This window comes from Leptonychotes weddellii, chromosome 3 (assembly GCF_054177405.1).
Source record: "Leptonychotes weddellii isolate Sample4059 chromosome 3, ASM5417740v2, whole genome shotgun sequence".
In the NCBI taxonomy this organism is placed as follows: domain Eukaryota; kingdom Metazoa; phylum Chordata; class Mammalia; order Carnivora; family Phocidae; genus Leptonychotes; species Leptonychotes weddellii.
The window spans coordinates 64,054,365-64,073,356 of record NC_138371.1 but is presented as its reverse complement, the minus strand read 5'-3'; the positions used below and the strand labels follow the sequence as shown (position 1 = coordinate 64,073,356).

Sequence of the window (18,992 nt, the reverse complement as noted above, 5' to 3'; positions counted from 1 at the left end):
TTTATATAGATACCTTGCTCATTATTAAAGGAAAGGAACTAATATTTGCAAAAAGCTTATTATGTACCAGATAATTTATACACACTATTTCCTTCAGTGCTTCCAGCAAATATCATTTTCGTTTCAAAAAGAAAACAAAGCTCAGAGAGACTAAGTAAATTAATCAGAACCAAAACAAAGATCGTAAAATAAAAATAGTTTGTCATTCTTTACCATTTGGCATGCTGAGAAATTGGTGGCAGCACTGTCACTAAATAGTAGATAATCAGATTGATAATCTGATCTGTCAAATTGCAGGTCTAGGTAAGTCTTGATGGGGCCGGGGGGTGGGGGGGGGTTGTATAGCAGGGCTTGTAACCTAGTTATAAGAAAATATAGCAGAGAATGGTTGAAGAATAAACGGTGTAAACCAGGGTCTCTGAGTTGCTAATCCTATACAATCTCTTTTTTTAACTTAAAATTGAAGTTGATATTTAGTTTACCCAGAGTTTCAAGATAAGGTAGTTTGTGATCAAAGTGTTGTATATTGGGACAGTTATTATTTGTCTTACTTCATGAACTGTGGAGTTTCCTTATTCAGAGCATTTGTGGTAGCCTTCTATAAATCTTTTGTCCTCTTTGTTAATCTTGGAACAGTCTGAAAGGTTTTTAAATTGAGATTCTTTTTTTTTTAACCCATTTCAGTTTATTAAATTCCTATTGTCTTTATACCTGGAGGAAAACAATGGTATTTTTCAGAACATTGAGGTTAGTTCTTGAGGATGAAAAGAGACAATGTTTGACCTTTTGCAAGTATCATTGATGACAAAGGGCACTTGAACTTTTGTTCCCCCATCTAGGAAATAAGTGCTTTGGAAAATATGAAAATGACAGTTTTCAGTGTCAGCAGTAGGGAAAAAAATTCAATTTATAGAACTCTTTTAATATTTATGAAACCCATGAAAACTTGAGCAGCTGTATATCCAAAATTATAGAGAATATGCTGCCTTAGTTTTGAAGATGAATTGAAATTTTCCCTGGATAAAGGGACAGTTCTAAAGATAAGCTTTCTGCTTTGTTTATGAGCAGGGAAGGACATGTATGGATGACCATCTTTAATAAACTTAAAATGTGTACTATATTGATGGGCATTGTTTTAAGTTTTGCTTTTGAACACTAAGAAAGAATACAGAGTACATTATGGCACAAGTACCTAAGTACCTGTTTACCTCTTTAGATGCTGGTAGACCACTTGTTTTACTAGTCTTTGGAGTTGGAAGGAGTGTCAAATACACAGAAGCCAGAGTCGTCTTGGCCAGATGGTGTTTGATACAGATGGATGGTTAGTTGTCATGCACATCTCCTAGTTGGTAACTTGTTGCTGCCATCTGACTCAAAGAATCATTCACACACACTGGCTGTCAAAAGCATCTTCTCTTCTGTCTGTTTTAGCTGTCATGTCTGTGCTCTGTACAGAAGTGTTGACAAGACATTGCTGTTGTACATTTTCAATGTGGTTGTTAGTGATTTTTCTGTTTTGTGGGGTCTCTGATAGGGCTGTAATGTACTTGGTTTGTAATTGTATTTTTTAAAAAAAATACTGTGACAGTACAACAATTATCTCACCTTTTAAAAGGACTTTTCAGGTTGTAAGTTTATTCAGATCTGTTCAGTGAACAAAAGCATTTAATAAAAAGAAAAAAAACTTATTCTTTCAGTTTCCAAATATAACAAATAAATTTAATTCTACTGGTTATTTCCCAATTTGATACAATATCTTCTTCTGGACTTTCCCTCTCATAGCCTTGTGGTCAAAATCTTTATACTATTTTTTGAGTATGTATTTTCTTTTCTTGAATTAGCACCTTTTTTGCTGATGGTATAAGCTTCCCTTTTTTCAAAAAAAAAAAAGATCTTTGGATAATTGCCTATCTTTTGTACCCATTTTCTCAAACTTAATGTCCTTTTGTCTTACTCACCTACTGACCTGTCTCCATTTTTCCTGTTTCCCTTATAGAATATAAGCAAAGCCTTTTCTCCGTTCTTTCAGGTACCTTCTGAAGTCATGTCTATTTCTCTGATACTTAACAACTTAATTAACAACTTAAAGTCTATTTATTCCACTAATATTTACTGAGCATCTCAAAATTTGCCAGCCACTCTGCTGTATACTCTAGAGATACCAGAAGAAAATAGCCTCTGCCCTTGAAGAGGTCATAGTCTAAAGCGAAATCAGAAATAATTAGACTAGGATACTATAATTGCTATAATGTAAGTATGTGGAAAAAGCAGTAAGAAAACAAGGACCATTGCTATTCTTTTTCCCCTACTATACTTCCAGAATATCAGTTTTTAAGTTATTACAGAGTTTGCTAGAGTTTATGAAGTACTTTATTAAGTAGTTTAAGAAATAGTTTAGAACTTCAACTTGAAATTTTTCCCAGCCAATGAATATATTTTCAGCATTATTCATTTACTATAATATTTTATATGTAGGTGTGCTAAAGTATGTTTTTAAGCCAGAGACTAAAAGGTGAATATTACCTAGCAGAGCCTTCTGAGTTGATTCCAAAAGAAAATACAAGTCCTTTGGTTTTCCTTGAAGGTGGGAAAAAAATATATAGTAGAAGGAGAGTGGGCTGAGGTTTGAGTAACTTACACGCTTATTCTGGGTGTATCTCTAATTGCTAAGTTTTTTGTACTGGTTACTTAATGTCTGGATAGAAGAATACTTTTACCTGTCGAAATGTAGTGAAAGAATGGGCATTTATTGGTCAGTGTTTATGAAGAGCTTTGAGTTCTTTGGAGAAAGTTGTAAATACACAGAAGTAGATAGTGAAGAAATAACATCCGCATGTTTGCTGATTGCTCAGCCTGGTAGTTCTATGTAGCCCAGGTAAATTTTTTTTTTTTCAGCCCAGGTAAATTTAAGCTATTACAGAATTTGCTATTGACCTTTAAATCCTCCTACTCACTCTAGGGGTTTGGATATAAATTTATGTAGGAGTAAGATGTCTTGTCCTGAGAGGCCGGGCCCTAGTGTTTAAGGTTTAGTTCCGAGATTCATAATTATAGGTCAGATGGTCCAGATGGACTCACAACATACATTCTTCTATTTATAATAATAAAATTTGGCTTCTTTTTTTTTTTTTTAACTTGGATTCTTTATTTCCTTTTTTTTTTCATCAAGGATGTACTAAATATCTCCTATGTATAAATTACTTCGCAGAACTCTATGGGAGTATCAAGTTATATAACACTACTCTCAGGCAACGTGCAAAGATAACAAACCACTTGAGTTATTTATCAGCTCTGTCAGTTATTCTTGGTTGAAGTGTATTACTTACAAAATTTCACCCTTCATTTGGGAAAATGTGGTATTTTGCTTTAATTTCCTAAGCTAATTTATTTTGGGAATCTAGGAACAGCTGTATAATTTATAAAGAACTTTAAGCATATTGGTCTCTGAAAAGAATAATTTCACTAATTTTGAACTTTGATAAAAATTCAATTCAAAATCAAATATTTATTTTTTTAAGATTTTATTTATTTATTTGACAGAGAGAGTGAGAGCACAAGCATGGGGAGCAGTAGAGGGAGAGGGAGAAGCAGGCTCCCCACTGAGCAGGGAGCCCAACATGGGGCTTGATCCCAGGACCCCGGGATCATGACCTGAGCTGAAGGCAGATACTTAACTGACTGAGCCACCCAGGCGCCCCTCAAAATCAAAAATTTAGTATCTACTGAAGGACATTCTGAGCTTATTAGGACCCTATTTTACATTCAAGGAATTTATGATTTAGTCATTTATTGTTACACCAGTGATAAAAATTGATAAAGAATTCTCTATTATTTGTTGGTAATATATTTTTAAGACTTTGTACTAATTTGGTAGTTGTAATGCAACATTTTCATATTTGCTTAAAGGTTTGTTAACATCTGTTATTCTCTAATGCAAACTGCTATCTTCTTTCATTGCTTAATTCTCACAGCCATTGCAATAAAACAGCAAGATGAATGGATTAAAAATATAAGGGAAATTATTATATTTAAGATATCCAGTAAGGATTAACCACATATTCTCTTGACTTCTTAAAATGTAATCTGAGAAAAAAAATTTCTAATCAATATAATTTTATAATTTGTACTTGTTCCTTTGATTTTCATAGGGTCTTAGTTATGCTACTTTCTTTGTGGTTTTATACTCTAAATACAAATTCAAAACTGTTTGTTTAAAAGATATGAAATCTTTTTTTTTTTTTTTTTAAAGATTTTATTTATTGGACAGAGACACAGCGAGACAGGGAACACAAGCAGGGGGAGTGGGAGAGGGAGAAGCAGGCTTCCCGCCTAGCAGGGAGCCCGATGCGGGGCTCGATCCCAGGACCCTGGGATCATGACCTGAGCCGAAGGCAGACGCTTAATGACTGAGCCACCCAGGCGCCCTAAAAGATATGAAATCTTAACATTTTTTAAGTTATTAGTAGGTATTTTTGTAGGATAATATAGCATCCATTTTGTCATTCATGCTTTTTTGTTGTTGTCATTAGGGACTGAATTCTAAATTACAATTTTTATCCTAACTGAAGGACCAAGAAACCATACGTTGAACTATTAACTGAAATTTCTTTAATTAAGATGATTTTTTAAAATTTTACAGTGTTTTACGTGTTTTAAACCAGTGATGTTTATAATGATTATTAATACACTGTTGGAGCCAGTTTTTAGTTCACAAATAACATGCTCAATACCTGGGAAGTGGCAGTAGAGCAGCTCATATCTATATGTAATTAATTATTAGTGGACAGTAAATGTATGTACATTTGTGTCAGTAAATATCAGGCTAACTGGTTTTTATGTCAGCAGACTGAGAACTATGAGCAGAGAATACGTGAGCAACAGGAACAGCTGTCACTTCAACAAACTATTATTGATAAGCTAAAATCACAGTTACTTCTTGTGAATTCCAGTCAAGGTATGTTCATACTAATTTTCTGTGTATTTCTTGAAACTCTTGGGGAAAAGAAAGGTGGAAATCAGGTTTTTCTTTTTTATTTCTCCATTGTTTCTCAGTAGTTCTGATAATTTAATAACTGTGGTGCAGTTACATATTTTTATTTAAGAAATGGATACTTGTAGGGTATGGGGAAATGAACATTCACATATACTATACTGTAGAACTCCCAGTTGATGAAACTTCCTAGAAGACGATTTATCAGTAAATAGCAAAAACTTTCTTAAATGTCTGTGCCTTTTAAATGAAAAATTCAAGTCCTAAAAATATGTCATAAGAAAATATTTGTTCAAGACCTCAAAGACATGTATGCAAGGATGCTTATCACAATATAACTTCTAATAATGAAAAATTAGAAATAAAGAAGTGTTCAACAGTTATTAGTCCTTCATATAACGAATAGCTATGTAGCCAAGAAAAAGTGATGATAACAGATGTTAACTTAGTAACGTAAGACATATTCATAATATATAGAAAAATGAACAAAGCAGGATAAAAAAATACATAATTTTGTGTGCAAAAAAAGATAATGTTGTTTGAATCTATATGTATAGAAAAAGAAAAACTGTGATAAAATATAAACCAAAATGTTAACAGCAATAATTCACAGGTCATAAAAGTTGTGGGCAGCTTTTATTTATTTTTGGCATGTCTGCATTTTCTAATTTTCCTAGAATAAGTATGGAGTAGTTATGCAAATAATTATCTTAAACAAAGGATGCATACCTGGAAATACGGCTTATTAAAAGTTTAATTGCTGTTGTTGATACTAAGTTGCAAAGAGTTTCTAGTTTTCTAAATTCTACATATTTTTTACACCACTTATTTTGGGAGTAGGAGTTTTGTGTATTTAGTGGGAATGAAAAAAATCTAAATGGGAAAAATTTTAATTGTTAAAATAATTATTATCTAAAGAATTTTTGAAGTTTAAAATCTCTTTAAAATTAGGGTTCCTGGTTTGTTTTTATTTTTTCCATGTGGTACCAAAAAAAAAGGGTTCTCTACTTACATGCAAGAGGTTTTTGTCTTGCAGATAACAGTTTTGGCTATGTTCCCCTGCTTGAAGACAGTGAAGCAAGGAAGAATAATTTGACTCTTGATCAGCCACATGATAAAGTAAAATCAGGAATACCAAGAGAAAAAGAATTAAAGGTAGACTGCACTGCTGGTTTATTCCCTAAAGGAAATAAGAAATGAGAAGTCAGGTTCCACAGACTTCCTGAATTATTCAGTCAGTATTCTATCAAATTTGGGTGGGCAGGAACAGGGGAGAAGGTGGACAAGATTCTTCTCAATCCTACCATTGCTTCTGCAAAAAGCAGCATTCAAATGCAGATACATAACACATCTTCCTTGTTTAATTTTCCTGAGGTAGATCCACCATTGGAATTTAAACAGAAATTCTGTTTATACACAAACAAATGACTTACATGTTTCTAAATAGAAGCACTATTTCCAAGTAAAATAAAGGGTTAGGTTTGTTTCATGTTTCCTGTTATTCTCATTTCTATATCACAGGCATTTAACAAAGAAATAAAACATTTAACTAAGGTAGATAGTAAGGCACAGATGATTCTGGATTAGAAAACAACACTCTGGTTTTTTTCTTCAATTGCCTGTGCTTAATTTTTTTTAAAAATCTACCTAACCAGTTTAAGCAAAAGGAAACAATATAAAAGGAACATTCTGTATCTGCAAGGAGATAAATACGAGGATGTTCAAGCTTCACTGAGACAACATAAAAAGGAAGATTCTTGTATCTGCAAGGAGACATATACGAGGATGTTCAAGCTACATTGTTTAGAAACAGCTTAAACATCCATCAGTAGCAGAATGGTACACCTTTACATGAAACACTTTAGAAAAATTAAAATTAACTAAATATTTATATATTAGTATGCTTAGATTTCAGAAACAGTGTTGAATAAAAAGCGGAAATTACAAAATGATAAAATGGGAATAATTTATGTAAATTTCTTAAAATATAAAATATGACATTATTTATTAAAACACAAGTATATAGTAAAAGTATAAAAACATGGACAGGAAAGTTATGCAACTTCTTTAGAAAAATGATCACTTCTACAATTGGAGAAAGAAGAGTCTGATTCTGGGAAGGGAAAAAAGAGGGCTTCAGTTGTATCTACAACTTCTTTTTTTTAAAAAGAGCTTAAGCAAAATGCTAATACTTGTTAAATCAAGGTAGTGGATATATAGATGCATATTGTTCTCCATGTTTTTATGAATCACTGAAATGTTAAGTTTAAAAAGGAATTTTTTTAGTGAGTTAGGTTTTAGTAGGATGAAACAGCTTTTGAATAAAGTAAGATCTCCCAGTAAATGAGGACTCTTAACATCCATAAGACCAATGAAGTCAAGAATGCTATATTTATTTCTTTTCTTCTAGATAAGGTAGAAGATTTTAGCTTTATGTGCCAAGGTTATTCAGTTACCAATCCCATAACTAAAGACTATTTTTTTTTAAGGTTTTATTTATTTATTTGACACAGACACAGCGAGAGAGGGAACACAAGCAGGGGGAGTGGGAGAGGGAGAAGCAGGCTCCCCACGGAGTGAGGCTCGATCCCAGGACCCTGGGATCATGACCTGAGCCAAAGGCAGACGCTTAACGACTGAGCCACCCAGGCACCCCTCCCATAACTAAAGACTATCTTAACTTGTTTTCATTTAACATCAAATATGAGAAATCCAATTTAGATACATTTCTATATACAAACATTTTAAAATGGGAAGTTCTCTAAAGTATCTCCCATTTCACTTTTTTTTAAATCATTCTTTTTTATTTGGATCATCATCTCTTCACCCCCACTGCAATTTCCATTTATCTGAAAATGCTGATAAACACAAGACACCCTGGCACTGGAATATGTTTAGGTTTATTTTGCAAAAGACAAAATTCAGAAACAGTGATACTGACTTCTGAAATACAATTTTATGATTGGGTCTATTATAAAATAATGGAACTGTAAAATGGTGACTTATAAATTTAGTGCTTAAGTAAACTATACGTTCCACTTTCCTGTTTCAGGGACTTCTAAATATTATTTACCATTTACCATTAATCTTGATTCAAAATTCCTGTACTCCAGTTACAACATTTCTTTGAAGATTATTATCTGGCATCTCAGTTCCAAATATAGAGAAGGTATTTTTGAAAAGATTAGTCTTAGTTAAAACAAATGGGATGGTGTAAAAGGCTTTTAGATATGTTAATAATTTCATTTATTTTATATTTGGGTAATTTGTCATTGTTTATGGAAGTTTTAGAGTTTATTTTTCAGTCATTAAGTGTTCAGTGGGAACCTTCAACAGAATTCTTTTTTAAATTACATTTGTTTTATTTTTATAAGATGTCTTTTGTTTGTAAAATATATGTCTGGATACCCGGGCTAACGTTAAATATAAGTAACAGAAATTATGTCAGAGATGGCTTATTTCTAAAGAATTAATAATGTTGCATCAATTGTAACTTTAATTTGTAGACAGACAATAGAGGGGAAAAAATAAAGCTCCAAGTAAGAAATAAATCTAAATTCAATGAGTTCTTTTAATGATCTTTACTAGTAGGGGAAATGTTTATCTGACAGCCACATATTTAATACTTGAATAGCTCATCAACTCAGTCTTATACTGTAACCATTTAATAAAAATAAAAATTAACTCTTTTGTATTTCAGCTTTCTCATGTTTCTTTATATATCCAGATCCAAAGTGTTAATGAGCACTAAATATATAACAGATTAAAAAGAAGAGCAAATATATTCTAAAAGAATGAATAAATTGGATTTATTGAATATTTGAGAGCTGGCTGTATATTGTAAAAAGTTAGGCTTCATTTAGAAAAATATTGCCAAAATTAAGTAATGGAATTAAAATCTTTTCAATTGGCATATATGTTGATCTATACATACTGAGTTATAATTAAATTTAGTTAATACAAGGGAAATCCATTCCTAAAGTATTTCAATTTTGGATATATCAGGATTTTTCCAAAATGAAAAAATATATTGGTTATCAGTTGCAATTTTGTAAAAATATACATCTACATATAAAAACTGCAAGGTATGATGCAGAAATGGCTAAGAAAATGGTACAGTTCATTTTTTTTCTATTTTCAATATACTTTTATATTATTAGTCTTCTTAAAAACTAAATGATTTCTAGAAATCACATTCCCAATCAGTTGGCCTAGCCTCTGTAATGAATTACTAAGTTAATAGAAATGCTTTGAACCAATAACACAAACTACTAATTACCCACAGTTCTTTCCTTCAGTTTGGTGAGTGGTTTGAGGATTTGTTTTCTTTAGACTGTTTTGTTTAGGATTTGGTTAGGATATTTGACAGGGGAAAGACCCATTGACATGGCAAATGCCAACTTTGAGTGCCTTGGAAAATGAGACAATAGAGGAAAAGGGTATATTGAGGGGAAAGAAGCTTTTAGAAAATTTTATTTGAGAAACATGAAATTTGTAGTTCAACCTCTATTCATGGTATTCCTACACAGAGCATGCAAGAGTCCTTTGACTTCTAAAAGGACTTAAAGAAGTCAAGGGGTGCCTGGGCGGCTCAGTCAGTTAAGTGTCCAGCTCTTGATTTTGGCTCAGGTCATGATCTCAGGGTCGTGAGATCAAGCCCTGCATTGGGCTCTACGCTTAGTGGGGAGTCGGCTTGAGATTGTCTCTCTTTCCCCCCTATGCCCCTTCCCACTGCACCCCCCACCCCGGTGCACACGAACATGCGTGTGCTCTCTAAAAATAAATCTTAAAAAAAAAAAAAGTCAAGACAGCAGAGCTTGTATAATTGGATGACCCTTAGTACTCTGCTTATAGTTTAGAGGCATTAGGGGAAAAGTACTCAGTTTAATGGAAAACCTGAGTTTCACTTCTTATTTTTATTGGCTGGGGGTGGGGAGGTGAGCAGAGGGAGGGAGAGAACCCCAAGCAGGCTCCATGCCCAGTGCGGAGCCCAACACAGGGCTTAATCCCACACTCTGAGATCACAACCCTAGCCAAAATCAGGAGTTAGACGCTTATCCAACTGAGCCACCCAGGCTCCCCTGAGTTGCACTTGTACACCACCATAGTTTCCACAGTCTTTCTTGACAAGATATTTTGGCAGAGGGGTCATTGCATCATCCATCATACAATAAAGTACCCCAAATTTTACCCCCAAACTTAACAGCTTAAAACAACAAATATTTATTATCTCAGTGCCTGTGGGTCAGAAATATGGGAGTCACTTAGCTAAATGGTTCTGGTTCAAGATCTCATGTGATTAAAGTGAGGACATGGGCAAGGGCTTCAGTCATCTAAAGGGTTGGTGTGGTTGGAGGACCCACTTCCAGGATGGCTCACTGACATGACTGTTGGCAGGAGACTTCCATGTGGGCCTTTCCTCACAACCTGGCCAATTACTTACTCAAAGTAAGAACATACGAGATCCAAGAGAGAGAGCAAGGAGGAAGCCACAGTGCTTTATATGACCTAGTCTCTAAAAATCACATACCTTCACTTCCACTTTATTCTGCTCATTAGAAATAAGTTACGAGGTGCCCCAGAGGCAAGGAAATAAGCTCCTCTTCTTGAAGAGTACCAGAGATTTTGTAGATGTATTTTTAAAGTATCATGGGATTTGTAGACTGTGGTATACAGCAGAAGGTACCAAAGATCAGGGGTATAGGGTGTAATGTTTAATTTATATGATAAATACTAGTGAAAAGTAGAGGATCTTGGCAGAATTCAATAGTAAATTCAACTTCCTGCATCCTATCACTGTTAATCTCAGAAGAAAAAAATATCATAGCTTCTCCTCTTAAGAACAATTTCAAAAATTCTAACATGAATGTAGACTTTCCAGAGAATAGCTGAGCAGTGTTTTAGAGAACCAAGAAACTGTTGCCTGTTGTTACTCTTTTCTTATAGCCAATTTTAAAAATTGAAAATATTTACAAAATTAAATAACACAAAAATAGACCTACTTATTCTTCACAAAACTACTCTCTCTTATTTGTAGAACACCATTGTCAGACGTAGTAACTTATGAAAGCAGTTATTTAAATAACAAATTGTGTTTCTTAATGTAAATATAAATTGGTTTTGTTTAATTTACTTTTTTAAAAGCCAGGATTGTAATATACTGGTCATTTTTAAGATCTTGGAAATAAGAGATTTTTATAATACTGCTTCTGGGAAGCACTTCAGTTGCCAAACTAAATACTATAGCTGCCTAGGGTTTGACAAAAATTGTTTGCCCTCATCTTTCTGTCCTACTTTTTGTTTTTGTGGAAGTTACACAAAAGTCTAGATAGAGTGTTTGGATGCCAGAAAATATGTAGAGAGCAATAATATAGAATACATAGAAGAATTTGGTGATATTGGTAAATTTTCTTCACTCATTCATTAACTGAACTGCTGAGTGTACCTGACACGGCAAGCCACTAGAAGAACAAAGAAATACTGCCCCTGCCCTCTGGCTTAAAGTCTTGATTTAATAAACAAAACTAACATTATTGACTGTTGTAAAGTCATTTCAGAGTCTAGGATTCAGGATACAAAGTATAGTGTGAGTTTATTTGAACTTCTATTTATTTAAATAGAGCTCATGTGTTTATGTGTCCAAAGAGCTGATCTTTGCTTTATTTCTGATTTTCTGTGTATATTTCTAGTTTATTCTTTACACGTGTCTTTTTTCATCTGATTTATATGTGTCAAGCAAAAGTATAAAAGAACAAAGAATGCACTTGTTACTGAAAGATGCCGGTTAGACAGTTGGCACATTTCTAATGTAGCTATCATTATGATTAGATCAGCAGATATATGGTAGCTTTGAGGCGCAGCAAAGATTTTGTGGGTTTAGAAGAGTAAAACAGTGATGCAGCTGTGGAGCTGCCATCAGTGCTAATATTAAGGAAATAAGATGTGCTGTACCTGGCAATTCTAGTATATACAGAGGCTCTGACATGTCTGAAGAAAGCTGATGTCTTAAAAATTCACTTGTCAGTCACTTAGACAAGAAGTATTTGAACTCCTTCTATTTGCCCTGTCTTGCTAGTCAGTGACAAGAATACAAAAAAAGAGGATGACAAGATCCATCTCCTTTAAGGAGCTATATAATCTGGTTGGAGAAACAAGGATTTGGAGACCCAAAGCAATTAGCAAACCTTATAAGACAATGTGAAGCCTTAATTATATGATAAACTGAAACACTCATAATTTTATGGTACAGATAAAACATGTAGGACCTTAATTTAAAAAAAAAATTCCTGGTGAGCTGAAGGTAGGCTTGAGCCAGGGACTCAACATTTAGTTCAAGTAGAGAAAAGAAAACATATTCTTACATGCCTATATTTTGGTAATATGTGCACAGATATGTAAATTTTCTACAAGATTTTAATGGAAAAAGAATAATTTCTAGGCAAGAACCAAAATTATTACTGTAGGCTACTTTGGAGAACATCATATAAACTTTAAAGCTGGGGTGCCTGGCTGACTCAGTAGAGCATGTGACCCTTGATTTGGGGGTCATGAGTTCAAGCCCCATGTTGGGTGCAGAGATTACATACATAGATACATCCGTATATACATACATACATACATAAATTAACTAACTAACTAACTGAAAGCTAAAACTGGGGGTTTGAAAGAGCATTTCATTTACTATAACCTTTTTAAAATGACATAATCATGGCTTCAGAAGACAGAATGCTCCCTACCATTTTGTTACTTTATAGATGGTCCTTCAGTGAGAGGCATTGGTGTGTTCCTCCAGTTGTTATGTATGACAGTTTCAGCAGGCAGAGTATGAACTTTAACCCCGCTTTACTTTCTGGACTTCTGTAACTTATAAAATCCTAGCCTCACAAGTCTGTGTCTTGGATGGCATCCCCATCCTTGAACTGTTCATTTGTCAGATACACTGGATTTCAGATGCAGTTCCCACTTTGGGATCTCTCTCTCTGAGTTTAGGCCCCCTGTAGCTTCTCACTTTTTCTATTGCAAGTCTCTTAAACTATATTTATTTGTCAAGTTGCTGTATATTGTCCAAGTACCTGGTTTTATATTCATTATGAAAGCTTTATAGTAGACTATTGTTATTATGAATACCTTGACACACGTTAATACATAACAGCAATTTTTGTGAAAATGTAGCTGATAAAGCCTCCCATCTATAATTTTAAATACTGCTCTAACAACAAAACCATAATATGAAACCAGTTAGGTTTTGCAGGAAGAACTCTTAAAACAGAACTCACAGCCTTTTCCCCCCTTCCTTCAGCATTTTAGTATCTGGAGCCATTAATAACTTGGGGTGTTGTTTTTTTAGCTAGAAGGTATACAGAAACCTTTCCAGATTTCCTTTTTCTCTTATTCATGTGGATACAGTTCTATCAAAATACCTTATTTTGAGGCACCTGGGTGCCTCAGTTGGTTAAGCATCTGACTCTTGATCTCAGCTCAGGTCTTGATCTCAGCTCAGGTCTCGATCTCAGGGTCGTGAGTTCAAGCCCCATGTTGGGGTCCACGCTAGTTTTGGAGCCTACCTAAAAACAACAACAACAACAACAACAACAACAACAAAACCACCTATTTTACCTTACAGATATTTGTTGCTTGAGCAGACACTGCTGTATTTAGAAACTTCTATTTTAATTAAAAACTGCAAGACCAATCTGTATCATGTACTGAACTGATTTAAAATAAATAAATCTACATGCTTATTAAAAATAGATTGTCATATACAAGTGTATGATAAATATGTTTTTCATCATTTGAATGAAAGTTAGAAATTAGACCGTTAGTCAAGATATGTAACTATCAAATGATTTCTGTGGCAAAATCAAATGTGGTTTACATCATCTAAATACATAGTACCTTTTCTAAGAGAGGAACTTGAAATAAATTTGCTTATATTACTCAACTTCGTTAAAAAAAGAGTTACTGTATTCTTTTTTTTTTTTAAAGATTTTATTTATTTATTTGACACAGAGAGAGTGAGAGAGAGAGAGAGAGAGCATAAGCAGGGGGAGTGGCAGGCAGGCAGAGGGAGAGGCAGGCTCTGTGCTGAGCAAGGAGCCCGATGTGGGACTCGATCCCAGGACCCTGGGATCACGACCTGAGCCGAAGGCAGACGCTTAACGACTGAGCCACCCAGGCGCCCCAAGAGTTACTGTATTCTTTTAATGATCAATTCTCTCTTTTCATCATCTTTTTATTAGATAAAAGTAGTGATTGTACCATTTATACAAAGGCACATGGCAGCCTAAGCTGGGGCTTCTGTAGGCTTGGAGAAAATGTGTGTGAGCACCCTACCCTGTCTTCTCAGTCAGAGCAAATGTCCTATTCCCCCTAGTTTTGTTTCTAGAAACTAGATTGAATATACCTTCTTTTAATGTATAACACTTCTGTATTACTCTTCTTTGGAGACTGGTCTTTGTTTATAGACCCTCTGGTAGAATAATAATTAGAAGGAAGAAAAATTATCTTCAACCAGTTCATTCATTAAAGTTCAGAGTTTTTTCCAAAGTGTCATAATAAATACATTACAGACTTAAGAAACAAAAAAATATATGTTGATATTCAAAGCATTTTAATATTTACTTTGAAATTTCTATTGCAGAAATTTTGATTGTTTCCAAATCTGAATTTTTTTTAAGATTTATTCATTTATTATTTTAGAGAGAGTGCACAGCAGGGAGGGGCAGAGGGAGAAGGCAAGAGAGAATCTCAGGCAGACTCCCTGCTGAGCGTGGAGCTCCATCCCACAAACCTGAGATCATGACCCAAGCCAAAATCAAGAGTTGGATGCTTAACTGACTGAGCCACCCAGGCACCCTTCCAAATCTGAATTATTAATCCAGCCTAGCCCTTTCCTATTCTGGGCCTCTGTTTTTTAATTCAATACATTATTTTAGGATTTTTGTTTTTATAATACTGGAAATAATTTTTGAGAGAAGAAAAAAAATGAGAAGTGGCATATCACTTTTTAAGTTTTCTACCTGGGCTTCTAAGCAAATTTGATTATTTCTAGTGATGACTTTTCTCCCGTTACTTCCCCCTTTTAAGCCCCTTCCTCACATTTCCCATTTTTCTTTTTTCTACTCTTTTCCAGATGCCACAAAACAGAGTTAGTATATTCTGTTCAGCCCTGATTTCTCTTGACCCAATCATGAAAGTCTGTTCTCTCAGCCTCAGTAGGTTAGGACTAGCCTCGCAAAACAATCTAGTTTCTCTTATAATCTGTCATCCTAAAAATCTCAAAATCTGTTTTGAAGACATTTGTTTCTCAATGTTATGAAATGCTTCCACATTTGGTCTATTGTGATCTGTTGTGTTGTTTTTTGGTTGAATTATATGGAATCTAGTTTCATCCAGATACGCAGTTGGGAAAGGGAAGAATATTTTAATAACCTTTTTAGAAATTGTGGCTCTTCTCTTTTGATACCATACCAAAATTCAGTAAGTAGTAGTCTCTTAAGTGTTAATTGCAATATAAAAGCTGAAACCAATGAACTTTTCTACTGTATTAAAAGTCAGTGGTCCATCTTGTACTTTAGATCTTTTACCTATATGATTTTGTAGCATCGTGAATTGGTTATTTGGAAAATATTGGTTCGGCGCCTGGGTGGCTCAGTCGTTAAGCGTCTGCCTTCTGCTCAGGTCATGATCCCAGCGTCCTGGGATCGAGTCCCACATCGGGCTCCCTGCTCCACGGAAAGCCTGCTTCTACCTCTCTCGCTCCCCCTGCCTGTGTTCCCTCTCTCGCTGTGTCTCTCTCTGTCAAATAAATAAATAAAATCTTTTTAAAAAAAGAAAATTTGATTCACTGAGCAGTGCAGATCTTGCAAATATTTACTTATGATAAAATATTTAAAAATCACATCTAACATCATACTGATCTCATCATAAAAGTCTTTTAAGGATTGGGCAGTTGTCAAGCTTACTGTAACAGGTAACATTCCCTAAGCTTTTGTGTTTTTTGTTTTGTTTTAATTGCTGTTTTTTGTTTTTATTTATTTATTTGACAGAGAGACAGGGAGAGAGGGAACACAAGCAGGGGGAGTGGGAGAGGGAGAAGCAGGCTTCCCGCTGAGCAGGGAGCCTGATGCGATGTGGGGCTCAATCCCAGGGCCCTGGGATCATGACCTGAGACGAAGGCAGACGCTTAACCACTGAGCCACCCAGGCGCCCCTTCCCTAAGCTTTTAATTTTCACTTGAAAACTTAAATTTTTTTCATGGACAACAGATCTTTTCAGTTGTTTTCCTTAAACTGAGAGGCTAACTTCATTTGCTTTTGAGAACATCTGAATAACCATAGCTTGCATGTCAGTCATTCTTTCAAGTGAAAATGGTGTTCCATTAAAAAAGTGACTAGTTCTCGGGGTGCCTGGGTGGCTCAGTTGTTAAGTGTCTGCCTTTGGCTCAGGTCTTGATCCTAGGGTGTTGGGATTGAGCCCCGCAGTGAGCCCCGCAGTGAGCCCCGCATTGAGCCCTGCATTGAGCCCCGCATCGGGCTCCCTGCTCAGTGGGGATCCTGCTTTTCCCTCTCCCACTCCCCCTGCTTGTGTTCCCTCTCTCGCTGTGTCTCTTTCTGTCAAATAAATAAATAAAATCTTAAAAAAAAAAAAAAGTGACTAATTCAGCCTGCAACTCAAACAGTTGAACCAGTGCTTTCCCCCAAGATAACCCTTGTACTTTGGTATGAAACAGAAGTCTTTTATGTGTATTTCCTATTTTGTCTCACACAATATTTAAAAGCTGTTAACTTGGAATCAAAATTTAATAAAATTAATAATTTTTACTGTCTCATCAAGGAGATAGCTTAGGACCCCCCAGGGATCCTTTTTTCACTAGATGTGTGGCATTAACAGTGTGACTCCAGTTTGGTACCATGGCCTTGATTATACTCAGGTGCCAGCAGTTTTCACTCACCATTGTTTTTGCATCATCAGTATAAATGCCAACAGAGTAAAAAAGGCAAATAACATCTAATAGTATTGTAATAATAGGGGACCCCCCTGGATTTCAGGGTCAGTGATTTGATTTTACCCTACTTAGAAGCTAATAAGTTAGCCGGTTACTGCTTCAGGGATGCTGTAAGAAGAAACAAAACTCTTGAATCAGAGAAAAAAATCTTTATTATACACAGCACAGCAAGCAAGAGCATTATTATTTGCTTTGGTCCCTCCTGGGGATGGGGAATGGTAACACAATAAGACTGAGATGGATGCCTGCATATGCAGTAGGTTGCATTAAAGGTGAGAAACACTGAGCTTGGGAGATCTATCATTTTATAGCAAGCAGTCAGCAGCCTGCTCCTTGTCCAAGAGAGACATTATCTTTCAGGTTTGCCCCCTGCAAACACGATCCTGAGAAATATCCCAGGTAAAGAACAATCAGAGCCTTGTATTCTGTCATACACAGCAAAAATGTGCAGGGACATTCAGGGCCCATGTAGATTTCTCTCCCAAAAGTGGATCCCTTGAAAGGATCTCAAGACCCCAGGGATACTAAGCCGTATTTTGAGAACCAGTTTTTACCAGATTATAATTTTCTGTTAGAAAAATACCTTTTTCTCAGTAAGTTACTTACTTTTCCTTCTATTGAAATAATGTTATGCTCTAAGAATAACATCTCAGGAACCTTTATGCATATAAGTCATATTGCTTGTTCATCAGTCCTTTTGGCATTTATTAAGTAATTAATTGTTCTACATCTTTATCCTTTATTTTGTCGTTGTATAAATTAACCCATTTATTATAGGCTAACAGTGTTTCAAATAGTGGAGCCTCCTGCTGGTCTTTCAACTCCTTCAGTCGGCAGACTTTACTGTGGTGGCAGAAGCGGTGTTGTAGGTCCAGGCGCCACTGTTTTCATGCAGGAACTACAAGGCCAGATCCCCACAGCTCATCTTTTCATGTTGGTTTTGCCACAGAAGGAGCAGGTATACTTGGCATGCTGGCTTATTTCAGTCTTCACCATTTTCCCGAGAGGGCACCAGAACAGATCCTGTATTTACCAGTGATTCCAACCTTGGTGTGTTTAAGCCATGTCACCACAAACTACATCTGAGCCCAGAGAGCTACATCTTTATACTTTAAATCATGATACCTATATATTGCTCCCAGTTACTTCTCTATACCTACTATATAAAGTCTAGAACAAACTGAATTTTGATTGTAATCTGTTAAAGATAGTATGGTACCTGATACATTTCCTGGGGTATCCACAGAACTGCAGACCTCTAAAATGCTGCATACTGTATACTCTTATAATTTGTTTTCAAGGCATAAGAATGTGTTTATGGGATCTGAAATCAACAGTAAGACAACCACTTAGCTTCATTTAACCAGTCTCCTTAAAGATATTTCTAGAATTTGGTGGGGGAGAGGCAGGGAAGGCTCACCTAATTTTTCATTTGCACCTAGTATGTTATACTTAAGCAGTCTTGCTATGTTGTGAAACCTGAGTTTTTCTCTGAAAGATTTTTTTCTATCCAAGTTGGACATCTTTTGTTTTCTCTCTCCCATTTTGTTTACCAGCAGTGGTATTGTGATTTTTGTATTCCAACTTAGTTTTCACCTAAGTAATTCCATATCAGGTGGGTGTACGCACATTATTTCTACCCCTAGTTGCTCTTCAATATTTAACATTAAGAACAGTATGTCTCCCTCTACATTGCATCCACATAATGTTGCAGGGGCTCACTGACTGGTCCGTATTCCCTGAATATGTCATCTGGAATTTACTTCTGCTGGATGGCCATATAGCTCCAGTAAGTCTTGCTTCTTGCTGCAGCTGATTAAACATTCTCTTCTCCTCTTGTCCTGAGGACAGAGTGATAACTTTTTTCCAAAGCTGAATCTAAAACTCTCTCCTTCCTACTTTTTTTCTATTTATTTTTGACATGAAGAAGATAATAGATCTTGGCATTTTATTGCCCTTTGTCAGACCCACATTTTTGTTTTGGATTTTACCGTT

General features: G+C 35.3%; 1 protein-coding gene across 10 annotated transcripts in view; it reads left to right on the top strand.

The window, feature by feature from the left end:
* TANK (TRAF family member associated NFKB activator) overlaps nucleotides 1-18,992 on the top strand; it is a 94,696-nt gene that overhangs the window by 54,364 nt on the left and 21,340 nt on the right. For 5 of the 10 annotated variants that reach the window (XR_004076502.2, XM_031030822.2, XM_031030820.2 and 2 more), the window contains exons 3-4: nucleotides 4,843-4,954; nucleotides 6,027-6,145. The exons of 1 other annotated variant lie outside the window; for it this stretch is intronic. Coding sequence is in view for 8 of the 9 variants with exons in the window: in XM_031030822.2 (XP_030886682.1) it covers nucleotides 4,843-4,954; nucleotides 6,027-6,145 (231 nt within the window). In the remaining variant the exon portion in view is untranslated. The remainder of the gene's footprint in view (nucleotides 1-4,842; nucleotides 4,955-6,026; nucleotides 6,146-18,992) is intronic. 4 more of the 10 variants (XM_081814317.1, XM_006735941.3, XM_031030824.2 and 1 more) reach the window with 1 other exon arrangement.